At 53.7% G+C, this 13,344-nt stretch overlaps 1 protein-coding gene across 1 annotated transcript in view; it reads left to right on the top strand.

The window, feature by feature from the left end:
- The window catches only part of ZNF609 (zinc finger protein 609), a 92,137-nt gene that overhangs the window by 54,731 nt on the left and 24,062 nt on the right, over window positions 1-13,344 (top strand). Inside the window, exon 3 of the mRNA XM_068957957.1 lies at window positions 12,154-12,379. Coding sequence (XP_068814058.1) covers window positions 12,154-12,379 — 226 coding nt within the window. The remainder of the gene's footprint in view (window positions 1-12,153; window positions 12,380-13,344) is intronic.

Below are 13,344 nucleotides of genomic sequence, written 5' to 3' on the forward strand. Positions count from 1 at the left end.
TCAGGTGGAGCGGCTCTGGTCTGCCCTGGCCTGAGTTGCTTGGGGCTGAGCAGCTGTGCAGGGTCTTCATGCTGGGGAGTCTGTGTGTACACTTGTTCTTGTGAGACTGAGGTGGGAGAGTTAGGGGAAGAAAATGAAGAAAAAGATGAACAAGGAAAGTCGAAGCTGTGCTGTTTTCTATCTGACGGGAACCTGAGCTGCTGTGCCAGCTTCTCACGTGTGCCCCAGCTCAGCCCTGACCTAGTATGTGTCTGCCTTGGACTATTGTCCTTAGTTGCTAATCCCAATAAAGATTTACTGTTAAAATTTGGTCTCTCTTCATCTCTAAAGGACCCGTTTTTAGTCTCCTATCATTTGCTCTGGATTGTGAGTACCAAGTTTTTCTGAACTCTTTGAAGGTGAGAAATGAGTAGCGTATCCCCTGGGACCACTAAATGGGACAGAAACCTGCCCTCTGGGGCTGAACAGGCCTATGTTGGAGTTTACCTGGTGTGGGCATGGAAGCACTTGCAGTATGAGGAAATACGGCTTTAACTTTCAGTTCAAGCATAATATCCTTCTCCTTAAAAACAGAGATTAACTGCTTCCTTTATAGTCCACTGGGAGTTACAGGATTACCCACACTTATGTCTGACTGGTTGATCTGCCTAAAAGGAGATACTGAGCTCTGTAATATGTACTTTGTCCCTACAAATAATAACGCTCCAGGAGCTCCTGGGGTGGTGGGTTGTACCAGGATGACCATGTGGCTGCCTGTGGTCTTTATGGGGGGGACTGGGTTCAGCACGGCGCTCTTGGGATCCTAGCTGGAGCGAGACCTGCTGTTGTGGGTGCTGTGCTCCCGTGGCACAGAGGCAGAGCCCATCAGATCTCAGTCTTACTGCCCTTGAGGGAATTTTCAGGGTTTCAGCCACGTAGATACTGGTGGTTGGTGGTTTTTTTTTTTGTTTATTTTTTTTTTAATCCGATTGCCCCTGCCTGTTTTGTGGACGTGAGGATTTGGATTCCAGGGTTGTCTCTAGCTTGGCTGTTCGTAACCTTTGAATCCTTAGTCCAGTTTTTATACAGCTGGTGGTTAGCATCATGCTTTTTTAAAGGCTGCTCTAGCTGCATCACAACGAGGCAAGTGGCTCATGAAAGGCTTGCTGGATTTATATCCTCTTTCCGGGAGACTGATGCACCCAGGTGCTTGCAAAACCATTTACGTTACTCCTTCGCCTGCTCTAATGTACTGGTCAAAGAGTGCTAGTGTGAACACCAGCCGTTTGGGCACTGCTTGGATTTCCACACGAGTTTCATGTGGTTGAAGGTAGAAAAGTGTCTGCCTTGCTGTGGACATGGCTTTGGCCCTATCGCTACTGGTTTTCCTATGTGACCGCATCGTAGCGGGAGAAGAACAGAAAACACGCGTGGGAGTGGTTGGGGGAGAGTGGCCGGGAATGGCAATCTGTCGGAGTTTGGTGTGGATGTGTGTAACAAGATGTGGGGGTTTTCAGGGACTAGAAGATCTCTTCTCTGCAAGAAGACTGGACGCAGGGGAGGGACCTTGTTTGGGGACCTGCTTCCCAAGGAACAAATATTGGCTCCCAGCCCAGAAAGAAAAGAGAAGGCAATACGCACATCTCTGAATGGGGCACACTGGAGATTAGGGCTTCACTGGTGGTTGAGAAGGCCCCCGAGAAAGAAGTCTGCTGTCTCTCATGGTGGGAAGGGTCCTTTTTTGTTTGGGTAGAGTTGCCTGCTTGTTTTGTTGGTTTGGAAATAAAAGATAAAGCAAGACTTCACATCATGGTCATTCTCTCTCTTAGTGTCGTAGCTTGAAGGATGCATGGCTGGCCTCCACTGTGTGATAGGGGGCAGGGCAGAGCAGGCAGCAGCGTGAGAAACCAAACACGTAGGTGATGTTGGCAGTGCTGGTAGGAAGGTAGGCACAGGCTATGGGATGTGGGGTTTAATGCGAGAACTGGATTTCTGGTGGGAAGCCAGGCGAACGCCCTCAGGAGGGTGCTGAGGACCTAAGAAGGGGTGATCTTAGTTGCACTGTGGGTAGCTGGGTGGTCAGACGGAGCAGACCACGATTCAAGCCTTGCTGCTGATTCAGGTTTCAAGCATCACTCGGGTCAGTGAAGAGCTACCTGATAGGAGTTGGGGTCACAAGGCAGGAGACCCTGTTATTTTTGTTAAAGGTGAGCACCCGCATCCCCAGTCAGTGAAAGGCCCTCAGCGCATCCCCGCGTTGGGACAGAAGCCAAGCCCCATACTCGCAAGCCTGAAGTGGAAGACGTTACTTGCGGCAGGGGTCCTGAGCTTTACTTGGGGTGCCGCTTCCTGGTGCGCTACGGGGAGCGTGCAGGGGCCAGGCACTTGCTCTCTTAAAAGCTCTTCCGCTTGGGTAGTGCTGCTGAACCTGAGGACGTCTCCGGCGACGGCAAGAGCAGCCTCTGGATGGTAGCAGCAGTGCAGTAGTGGAGAGAGGGCCGAAGGCCAGGTCCTTCAACGCGAAGGACGCTTGCAGCCATCTGCGGTCAGGCTCTGTGTTTTCAGCCAGCCCTGTCCTCTCTTGACCCGGACCCATCCCTGTTTGGCGAGCGCCTTTACAGCGAGGGCTCTTACCACCTTTTCACCGCAGACCTAGCCGTGTTAGAGTGGGCAGCTTTGTGTTTTAATTTGGGAAATGAGGGGAGGCTGTTGCAGCATCTCCACGAGAGTGCAGAGGAATATCGGGAGTTAGCATAGATGACCTGAGACCCAAATAATACGTCGTCAATCAGCTTGTTGGACTGATTCTTGCCTCACAGAGATCCTAGCCTCAATTTTTTTTTTTCCCCCTTTCCTGTTTTGCTTGCTTTGTATTGACTGTTCCCTCTTGTCTCTGCTGTTTGCTGCCTCTCACCTACAGGAGACACCTTCCTTTTCTAGAGCAGATCCGATAGTCTTGTAAATGGTTGGAGCAGGTGACTTGGTGCCAGCACGTCTGTCTCGGATACTATTCCTGGCTTTATTGAAGGCGTGGTAATACGCAAGGCCGTGTCTCTGCGGTGTCTGCCTCCTCTTGATCTCGAAGTGCTGGAAGCAGCAAGATAAGACTGCTTGAATGCAACTAGGGATTTTTACCTGGCTCTCCGGAGGAGAACACTAGGCCTGTGTAGATAGGGGGTTAGAACTGGCCTTTTGAATATCAGGTCACGTTAAAACAGCTTAGCCAGCTTGTTAGTCCGGAGAAGGCCGATGAGTCAGCGGAGAGCCTGCAATAGCACGTAAGCTTTAGGCGCTCACCACGAGCCTGTCCAGCCTCTCTGGTGTGGAGCTCCTTGTGGATCCCATAGCAGGGCAAGCAGAGGGCTGAGGCTCATCCCTGTTGGAACATGTCTTTGAGTCAGGACCCGGGGAGTTGAAACCAAAAAGTGGGAGTAGACAGTGGTCCCTGGCGATTCACCTCCTCTTCCTAGAGATCAGTACTTAGATGAAAAAGGCCAGGTCACAGTGTTAGACAGTGGAGCACTGTCTCAACCGAATCGGGTGCTAATGAAGAAACTGGATCTAACAGGCATTGAAGTCCGCAGTGTTTTTCACCAATTCCAGTGGATTTGGGGTTGCTCATCGCTGGCAGAGGAGGAGGTTGCACCACCAGTGTGATCTGATGGGCTGTCGCACCCCAATGTCCATTTTACCACGACCGGGTGGGTCTCTGTTTTCAACAGTGCCAGCAGAGAAGCTGTCCCGCAGGGCCGGTAGCCTGCTCTAGAGCACCACCAAGCAAAGCTAGCGTGTGGGCTGTGTGCATCTTATCTTGGGGTGGAAGTGCTAGTCCAGGCTTTGGCTTTTGTGGTGTACTCATGTGCTGCTGAGGCAGGCTTCCCCAGATGCATCTGCCCCGAAACACCTTGCCAAACATGAGTCTAAGTTTAAGATGTGCCTGTTGACCACAGCTGGCGTGCTGCATTGCCTGCTGTCTGGAGCTGGGGATCTTGGCAGACGGGTGATGCCTTGCTTTATTTGGTAGGACACCTTGCAAGAGGCACTGTGAGTCTGCAGTGGGGGAAGCGAAGCAGTTCGGTGAGGGATCAGAGGATGTTTCCCTGAGAGAGCAGCTTCCCAGCTGCATTGAGAAGAGCTGACGGGCTGCATCTGCATAGCGGGGCTAGAAAGCCAGCAGCATTTTTAGCAAAAGGCTGTACCGTGTCCTGCTGCATGCAGCAGCAGGAGTTGTGTTGATCATAGCTGTGAGGGGCCGGATAGTGGAGCTCAGCCTCCCAGCTGGGCTGTGCTCTGCCCCTGGCTTCCCATATAACCCACCCAAATCATTTAGCTTCCCACCGCCTGCAGACCCTCTCCGTCTTTGTAGCTTGGCCTGTCCATCCCGAAGTGCTCTGGGGCCTGAGGACAGGAGATTTCCGTGGTGCTGCACGCTCTGTTCTTTACGTTACAGCCGTTGTGTGCGTGGCGGTCGGGCTGTGATCTCTCCTGCTGCCGCTCATCGCTTTGTGAGGACTCGCCGGCTGGGAAGGTGTTTGCACAGATGGAGGCAAATCCGGCTTCTGGCAGGGGACGGCTATCTGTCGTAAGCTAGGACGTGGGGATCCGTCCTAGGGGAACTGGCAGAGCTGCCAGCGGGAGAACACACATCGATCCCCTAGGATGGTGGGAGCTGATCCCCTCCTTGCTAACTGTCGTCCCCGTAAGGAAACGGGGAAGGCAGAACCGTCTTCGCAGGCTGGTTTTGGGGCGGTGTGCCGCACAGGGTGTGAATGTGGCTGGCCTGGCTACTTTTGCAGGGTCTCCAGCGCAGTTGGCTGGCCTTTTCCAGTTTGGGGCAGAGAGCACAGATACGTTGAACTCTGTTTTTGTGCACTAAGGAGCAAGTATAGAAGGGCGAAAGCTGCCTGGCGCATCAGCATACAGCTGGGCAGGACCCTGCAAAACCCCCAGGTGATGGCCTGTGATGGGAGACGCTGCGAACCTCAAGCGGGCGAAGGTGTCTGGGGCGAGAGCTGACGGTGAGGGATGCTGAGGACGTGCCGCTCTCAGCAAAGGCTGTGCTACAGGAAGCCTCTGAGGAGCGTGGGGCTTAGCAGCGGGACCTGCTGGGAAGAGGTTTTTCTTTCCTGGTCTGTTTTTGGGGGAGACGGTGAGAGTCCCAGGTGGCAGAGCGAGTCTGAACCATCTGGGGCTGTGTGCTGGCGGTCTCCCTTCCCGCCTGCCGTGCAGGCTAGAGCTGGTGCCAGCTCTGCCTGTGCTTCACCTGCCAGCCCCGAAGGGCAAGCTGCCTTGTCCTCGGAAGGAAATCAGGACTGCTGCTCCTTCCCAGGAGAGGATTTCTGCCTGTTCAGAGTATACTTAGCATTAGGGGCTAGAAAAATCCTTAGTTCCCAACCAAGGGGCTTGGGCTATCCTGGCAGTGGTGCTAGCCAGCCCTGGGAGCATTAGATCGCATGATCCGTTTTGCTATCTGCAGAGTGAATTTGGGGAGCGTGACGCTCGGTGTGCTCCACCTCCCGTGGCCTCTCGGAAACACTTCATCCTTCCTCATTGTGGCATTTACCACCTCTTGCTAGTGGCAACTGTCAGAAATGTTGATGCTCCTTTTTAGGGGGGCGAGGGGGAGGACCTATTTCCCTGACGCCTGCAGCTCTGGCCTCTTTGGGCAGCGGGTGTTGCTGCTGCTTGGTCCCATTTCCGAAGGGTGCGCCGGGGCTCTTGCACCGCTCCCGAGCGGAGGAAGGACGTACCTTGCGGGCTCAGGTTTGCCTCCTAAGAAACCCAACGTCCTCCCTAAGCGCGTGCTCCTGGCCCATAGCAACAACCAGTTTAGTTTGTTTAAATGTAGTTAAGTTTTGGTGGTGTCCTTTGGCAGCACGTTCGGGGAGAGAATTGCATTTTTGAGTGGGCTCATAAAAAAGAGAGAAAAGAATTCCTTTCACCTCTGTCATCACCGTTCCTGTTATGGGGATAAACAAGAGGAAAAGCCTGATGCGGCCTTCCTTGTGCTACCCGTCATTTTATCCATCTTCCCTGTCGTTTTGTCTTGTGCTCGGCTCCCCTCCAGGCTGAGATGACTTACCTGTTTCAGTCTTTACTTGCAGGGAAGCTTTGCTGGCTCTCTAACCTGGAAATAACGTCAGTAATTTGTAGCCTTGCAGTCAGCTGCAGCTCCTTCATTCGAATAGGGTCAGTTAATGGTAAATTCTCCAAGTGCTGATAATTATATATAAAGCATCGAACTTCAGGCTTTCAGCTGGCATCTTTCCAGGGAGACGCTTGACAGAGAAGGGGAACTTTATTCTGAAACGACAGATTTTTCATCTTGATGTCAACAAGCTCAGTTCCCAGCTAATCGGCCCCCTTTTGCGGGAGATTGCCGGCAGCGCAGGAGGAGCGGCACCCAGGACAACGCTCCCCGCTGCTGCCGTCTCGGGTGGTCTCCTGGCGCTCATGCCGCTATTTCACCCCACGTGGGGTTGCAATGACGGCATTCGGCGACGCTGGGATCCGTGATGCTGAGCCCAGCTTCCACCAAAGCATGCGGCGGGGAAAACGGTGGCAGTTCTGGTTAGCAGCAGGAGCTCCGTGCGGTGAAGATGAGCAGCTCCTCCTGTCCCCGAGGAGCTCCGTGAGACGCGGTGTCCTTCTCTGCGAAGGTGGCACCGGCAGAGCTTGTATGGACGCCAAGTGTGGTCGGCCTCGCTGAGTCAGGCCATTTAACAAGGGAGCTGTTTAACGGCCTTGCAGACTCAGCTTCCCTGGACTGGGGAGCATTTCGTGATGAGCTAGCGTGGAGTCTTGGCCCCGTAGTGAGAAGCAACGCGTGCGTGATGGAAAAGGCCGCCTTGCCGGCGTCATGTCGTGCTCGTAAGCTTTTGTTGGCTACTGTTGTGCCGGGGTCTGATGCAGAAAAATGCAGCCAGCAAACACTAAGGGTTTATTGCTTGTTGTGCTATTTAGGGCGAGTGTTCTTGGAGCCTCCTCCAGAAGAGGAAAACTGGGCGAATCTATTGGAGCTTTTTCTGCAATGCTTGCAGTAGGATAGAGGGTCAGTATTGAATCGTGTGCTTGTGGTGGACACTGGTGCAAATAAAGGAATTTTGTTGCCAGGCTTGGCATACTCAACTTGGGGACTGAGATCTGAGAAGGCTTCAATTCCTCTTTGAAATCTTTGCTGAGGTCGCCGGCGGGGAGGGGAGACGCATGTCTAGCAGAAGGCCGCGGCGCTCGGAGGCTGCGACTTTGAGGTTGGGAGGTGCTTTCCAGCTGGGCGCATCTGCTCTCTGCTTAGCCTGCTTGAGGAAGTCTAAACCTCTTGTTCCCAGGTCATGGGACGTGGTGACCAAGCGGGATGAGAGCGCCAGCATCGGAGCTCCCGAATGCTGCGTCGAGCTGTGTGCTGGCCTGGTGAGCCTTGCCTGCAGCCTTGAGCACTGCTCTCGAGGTGCGATGTGGAGAGATTTTGACGTCCATTTTGTCCTTATCAGCCAACTGCCATACTGTAGCTAAGCAGTTAAGACCAGTAATTAGGATCTCCCTTGGCTTCATATTGTCTTTTGGTTTTTTTTTTTTTTTTTTTGGTAGGAGTGAGGGATCTTTCTAGACTAGAAAGACAGGCCACTGTGCTAGGTAGCTTCTTGACCTGGGGATATGGTGAAGCTTGACACGGTGTCATATACGTTAGAGGGTCTTGTGCCGACCACTGCAAAATCCTCCCTCACAAGTGTAGTGTGGTGTAGTTCGGTTAGCGCATTCATCCTCCATGGTTGGTAGCACCGTCTCTCTCCTTGTAGATGCAGCACAAATATATCTGCTGATTGATCTTTTCCGGTGTGGGGCGTTTTCTTTTTTTTTGGCCATACCCATGGGCTCTTATTGTTCAAAAATGCAGTTTTCTTGCTTGGATTGCTTTGACCATCAGGAGCAAATCAAAACACTGGTAAACACCAATCCTGCTTTTGCCCACCTGAACCAAGCCCGTACGGCTCCAAGATGGTGAAGTAGCTTTGCGCGTGGCTCGCCTTGGCGCCTCTCCGGGCCGGGACCCGAAGCCGCGTGGGCTATTGGGCAAGTGGGACGAGGGGCAGCTTTTATTTACCTTTTGCCTGGGACCGGCAGTGTGTCGTTACGTCGGTAGCACCCTGAGCTCTTGGCAAGTCGCTTTTTTCCCTGGTGAGCGGCGCCTGTGCTGGCTGCCACTGCTTTTTGGGCTTGGCTCCGTTCCACTTCTGTCCCCGCTGGTGGTGAAAGTGCGTCCATCGTGATTGGGGTGTGGGAGGGGGGGAAGCCTCTGCGCTGAGCACAAAGTGCTTCCCTTAGGGAGGCTTTGGAGAGGCAGGTGGTCCCGGACCACTAACACTAGCACGGGAAACTTGGTTCTGCCTAACACATGCCTAAACTGTAGGCTCCCGCCAGCAGCAAACATGTAGCTGCTGCTTTTGCACTCGCTGCCATTTAACCATAAAACCTACCCAGCAAGGGAAGAGAAATACATCCCCTTCTGCGAAGGGGTTTTAGGGCCTTAAGAAACACTAAATGATTTGCCCGAGGGGGTTTGGGTCAGAGCTGCAAGCCAGAACCGTGCAGCAGAGCTTGCCTTCAGGAGCCCGAAACCTCCACTAGCTGCATCCTCGCTTAGACTGCTGTGGAGCTGGAGGAAGCTTGAAAGCCGCCACTTAAGGGTATGAGTGATACCTCACGGCCCCATTTCTCTAATGCGAGCGTCTGTGGTGCTTGGCTTTTGGCCCGGGAACGGCCCAGTGGAGGAGTTTAGCTTGTACCCAAGGTGAGAGTGGCTGGCAGCCTGGCTGCGGGCAGCTCACGAGCCTGCAGGACCCTGCTAGCCGGTGCCACCGCTCCGCGCGGGGGGAGGCTTCACACCGGGAGCCAAACGAGTCCCTGCCTCTCTCCTTTCCCGCGTCCGTCCTCGTTCACGGGCTGGCTGCCTCAAGCCTATGCTGTGACTGGCGGGCAAATCTCCTAACCTTGTGCTGGGCTCGATAAAGGCAGAGGATGAAAAGCCGTGCTGCTGCGAGATAAGACACCTTCATGGAGCGGGGCGAATTTGGGGATTGATCTGCCTGTCTCTACCTCTGGCCCGTTGGGTGGCTTTGTTGTGAGCCTGCCTGGGACTTGCCGCAGCGCCAGGCTACCTGCTGGCTGAGTGCTGAGCTGGAGGCTTTGTCCTTGTCCCAGCCGCTGGATGGTCTCTCTGGGCCCTTTTTTTGCTCTTGAGCTCCAGGCGAGAGAGCCACCTCTTTCACTGATGGTTGCTAAATGAGACTCTGTTTGTTCCAGTGCAGAGTGAAATATGAAATCCCATAAAGCCTCCTCGCTTATTAGAGAGAGCTCAGCGAGCTGCTTATTATGCGCCGTGGCGTAATGCAGATTACAAATGTGACCAAGCGATAATTAGCAGAGCTGGAACTGTAATTAAACGCTCCTGGGCTGCGCTGCGGTTTCTGTTGCAAAGTGGAAGGAAGCCGAACGGTTTCAAAACCCACAGGTGCCCTTCCTTTCCTCTGCACGTACAAACAAGCAGCCAGCCGCTGGCAGCTCCCCTCCAGCTGCTTGGGGGGGCGAGCACTCCCTGGCACAACCTGAGCTCCCTTCTGGGCTTGCTGCTGTCAACCAAAGCCAGCCGGCCGGGCCTGGTTGCTCTCCAGATGTTTCACTGCCGGGAAGGACTTGCCCTGGTTTGTAGCCGGGTTGTCGTGGGAGGCAGCCTCCTCGGCTGGGGCTAGCTGGGGAAGAGGGTCTCCAGGAGTAGGAGCTTCCCCAAAGGAGTCTGACGCTTCCTTAGGGCATCCTCCTTTCCTGGGGTTCCCTGGGAGGCGCAGGATGGGGCTGCTGTGCTGGGGCTGCTTTGCCTTTGGCCTCGCTTTGATGCCAAAAACCTTTGCAAATGCTATGGGACCGCCTGGCTCCTGGGGCTGGCATAGTCGGATCACCATGCATGGGGCTGTCTCCGAGTCCGTGCTCTTTCTTGGGGATGAGAGCCAAGGACAGGCTTCCGAGCGAGCTGATCTTGCTGGTGGGAAGTCAGGCCTGGTGCGTGGGGGAAAAGAGCTGCAGAACGAGACAGCAGGCGAAAGCACGAGCTGTGCTGCTGACGGAGGGAAGCTTGCAGTCCAGCTGCTGCTGCTTGAAACCTCTAGGCTGTCTTTAATGCTTATTGGACTGGATGCGCTCTGATGAGCTGTCCGGACGGAGGACATAGGCAGGAGGACAAGGAGCCGGCTGCAGGCACGTGGGCAGAAGGCGCTTTGTATTCTCCTGCATTACCACGGCTGGAGCAGCCAATCCATCTGCCCCGGCCAAGCCAGAAGACCTCTGGGTTCTCCGAGGGGGTTTGCATGCGTTTTCCCTGCCAGCAGACGAACTCATGTTTCATATGCAGCTTCCCTTGTGGGAGTAGGTAGCATCCACTGTGCGAATGCGATCTCCTGCTCCTCCTCTGCGCGGTTACTGCAGAGTAGGGATTTGCGCCTCTCCTACCATCTCGGCCTGTGGATGACTTCTTGTATTGCTGAGGGTTCGGAGAGGCTTTGCAGGCGCTAATTGCTCAGGGAGTTGTGACCATCCTTGCTTGGGGAGATGGGGGGCTCCAGCCACACGGTGCGGTTGCGTGTGGGAGTGTGCGTGTGCCTTATTGCATGGGGCGGGCAAGGTTTAATGCGCAAGCTTCTGCTCCTGTTAATTGCCTTGTAAAGGGCAGGCTTGAAAGATGTACGTATGTGAGCAAGAGGACAAGCAGATAATTTTGGCAGCCGTTCAGGACCAGGATGCCACCTCAGCACAGGAGGCTGACCGTTTTGTGGCTGTCAGCAATGTCAGTCCACAAGAGCCAGCGATGAGGTTGGAAGTGGCCATGGGCTGGTGTCAGTGTGCCCGCTCGGTGACCAGCTTGGAGGCCTCTGCTTCCTGGTGCTGGCTCTAGCAAGCTTGGCTTCTCTGGGGTTATCATCAGTCAGGCCTCTGCAGAGGCTTACGAAATCATCTCTTGGCGTAGCACTAGGTGCTGTGGGGGGGTCTCCTCTGACTGAAACTGAAACACAGGTCAGCGCTCGCTGATGAATTTCCTCAGTCTGCTTCTGTTCTGAGGTTGCTCAGTATCTTATCAAGACCATAAACTTTCCTGCGAGAGAGGAGATCTGAGCAGAGGATGAGCAGCTAGCCCGAAAACAGCTGCAAATCCCCTTTGGCAAGCTAAGGCAAGGGAACTGATTTACTACAGATGGGTTGGCTGATGAACCCTGAAGGACAGGAAGGTCTCCACCCTTCACCTTCCCTTGGCCAGCAGCAAAATCAGCCTGTCAGCCGTCCTTCTCCATACAGCGTTGTGTTCTGCTGGTGTGGCAGAGTGGCTGAGGACCTGCCTTGTCAGCGGCAGAGTGACTGGACTGTCACTCGTGTTGGGTTGTTGGCTTTCCAAGGCCAGCTCTGGCAGAGAGATGTGGTTTCCATGTGCAAGGAGAGCAAGATGGCTGGCACTCATTCAGCCTGCAGCTCTTCTCCTCCAGTATGAAGCATCTGCTGGATCACTCTCTGAAGCTGATACTTTACACTTGCTTGCATAGAAAAGGGTTGTAATCTGAATGCATATGTCTTCAGATGGTCATGGGGTAGCTCTGGGAGGAGAACCTTGGTTTTCATTGGCACCAAAGGGAGGCTGCTCCTTGTTTGTCCTGTCCTGCCAGTTGAGCAGAAGCCTCTTTTTTTTTTTTTTTTTTTTTCCTAATGAGCCATCATGTCCAAAGTCATTGACTACATTAACATCTGAGCAATAGCCAAAAGGCATCCTGACCAGGGATGATTACACCAGCAAAAGTAGTCTGTGAAGGAACTTGGCCCAAGCACCTTCAACAGCAGAGCAGATACCTCTTGTGGAAGGACGTTGGGTGTGATCTAAGCAACTACAAAGTGCTGGCTTTTCAGCGTTGTGTGGGTACGGGCACGCCGGGGTGGAAAAGGCCTACTAGATCCTCGTCCTCTGACAATGCGTGGGACTTGAACCACCTCCTAGCAAGCAGGCCAAAGGCAATTTTGGCATAGGAATTAAGAAGGTGGTAGCCCTGGGCTTGGGGTTCTCCGGAAATATAGATGCCTGTTGATACTTGCTCTCCTTCGTGTGTTCCTGACAGTGACTGGTGTGTTTCTCCTTCCCCACAGATGGAGTCTCCGGTCTCGACGCCTGCAGTGTTGCCCTTGCACCTCCTCGTCCCTGTTGTCAACAACGACATCTCGTCGCCTTGTGAGCAGATCATGGTGCGCACCCGTTCTGTGGGAGTGAATACGTGTGATGTGGCACTGGCCACCGAGCCGGAGTGTCTGGGCCCTTGTGAACCTGGGACCAGCGTGAACCTGGAGGGCATTGTCTGGCAAGAGACAGAGGATGGTAAGTGTTGTTGGAGAGTTCCTTTGCTCTCCAGCGATTACATTTTTGAGTTACAATAGTCCCCTTCTTTCTCTTCCCCTACTGTGTTGCTTGCTGGTATGTCCCAGGCTTCCTCTCCACCCCAATCTGGGTGGTCAGGACAGAGTAGCTGTGTGGGAGCAGCTCTTAGAGGTGGGTGTTTAATCTGTACAGCAAATGAAGTAACCAGCCAAAACCTGCATCAGCCCACTGTGTTGTGTTATCCTGTTGCCCAGACAGCGGGTGAAAATCTAAACTGCTATTTCTCTGCCTTTATGTAAGAGCTAACTTGTTACTGGAGGTGCCAGAGAAAAGACCATGCCAACCTGAATGGGAACTCGACAGAGTTGACTTCGTTTCTAGTTGGCAACCTGCAGGTCTATCACAAAAGCGCGCAAGCCCTAGGAGGCAGCAGAAGTCTCCTGCTGGATAAATAACCCCAGCAGAGCTTTCAGAATAGACTTGACGGGAGATGAGGGCTCTCGTCTCTCTTGCCAAGCCAGTTGAACCTTTTTCCACTGGAACTTCCCAACTGCGCAGAGTTTGGTTTGCTTTCCCAGGTGCCTTGCTTTGATGGGTTTTAGTTGCTGCTGGGGCTCTGCCAAATAACATTGGGATGAATAGGTGCTTCAGTGTACCACGGTTAGCACAGGAACCCGGCCGTCCCTCCAACCTCTTCAGGAGGTTGCAGACTCAGGCTGGAGGCCTGAGGTGAACTCCTCATATCTGTCTGGCTCCAGCTGGAGTCTGGAAGCAGAAATAGAAAAGCAGAAGCACAAATGTGAGAAAGAGCAGAGGTGACAGAGGCCGGCTGAATGGGATACCTCATATGGGCCAGGTTGGAGCTCATCTTGGACATCTGCTTCTGCTTTTTCTTTGCCATTATGTGCAGGGAATGAAGGTGCTGGCCTTAATCCTCGCTCTCTCTGGCAGTGCTCCCCTGGCTG

The sequence above is a fragment of the Struthio camelus genome, chromosome 12 (genome assembly GCF_040807025.1).
Source record: "Struthio camelus isolate bStrCam1 chromosome 12, bStrCam1.hap1, whole genome shotgun sequence".
NCBI lineage: Eukaryota > Metazoa > Chordata > Aves > Struthioniformes > Struthionidae > Struthio > Struthio camelus.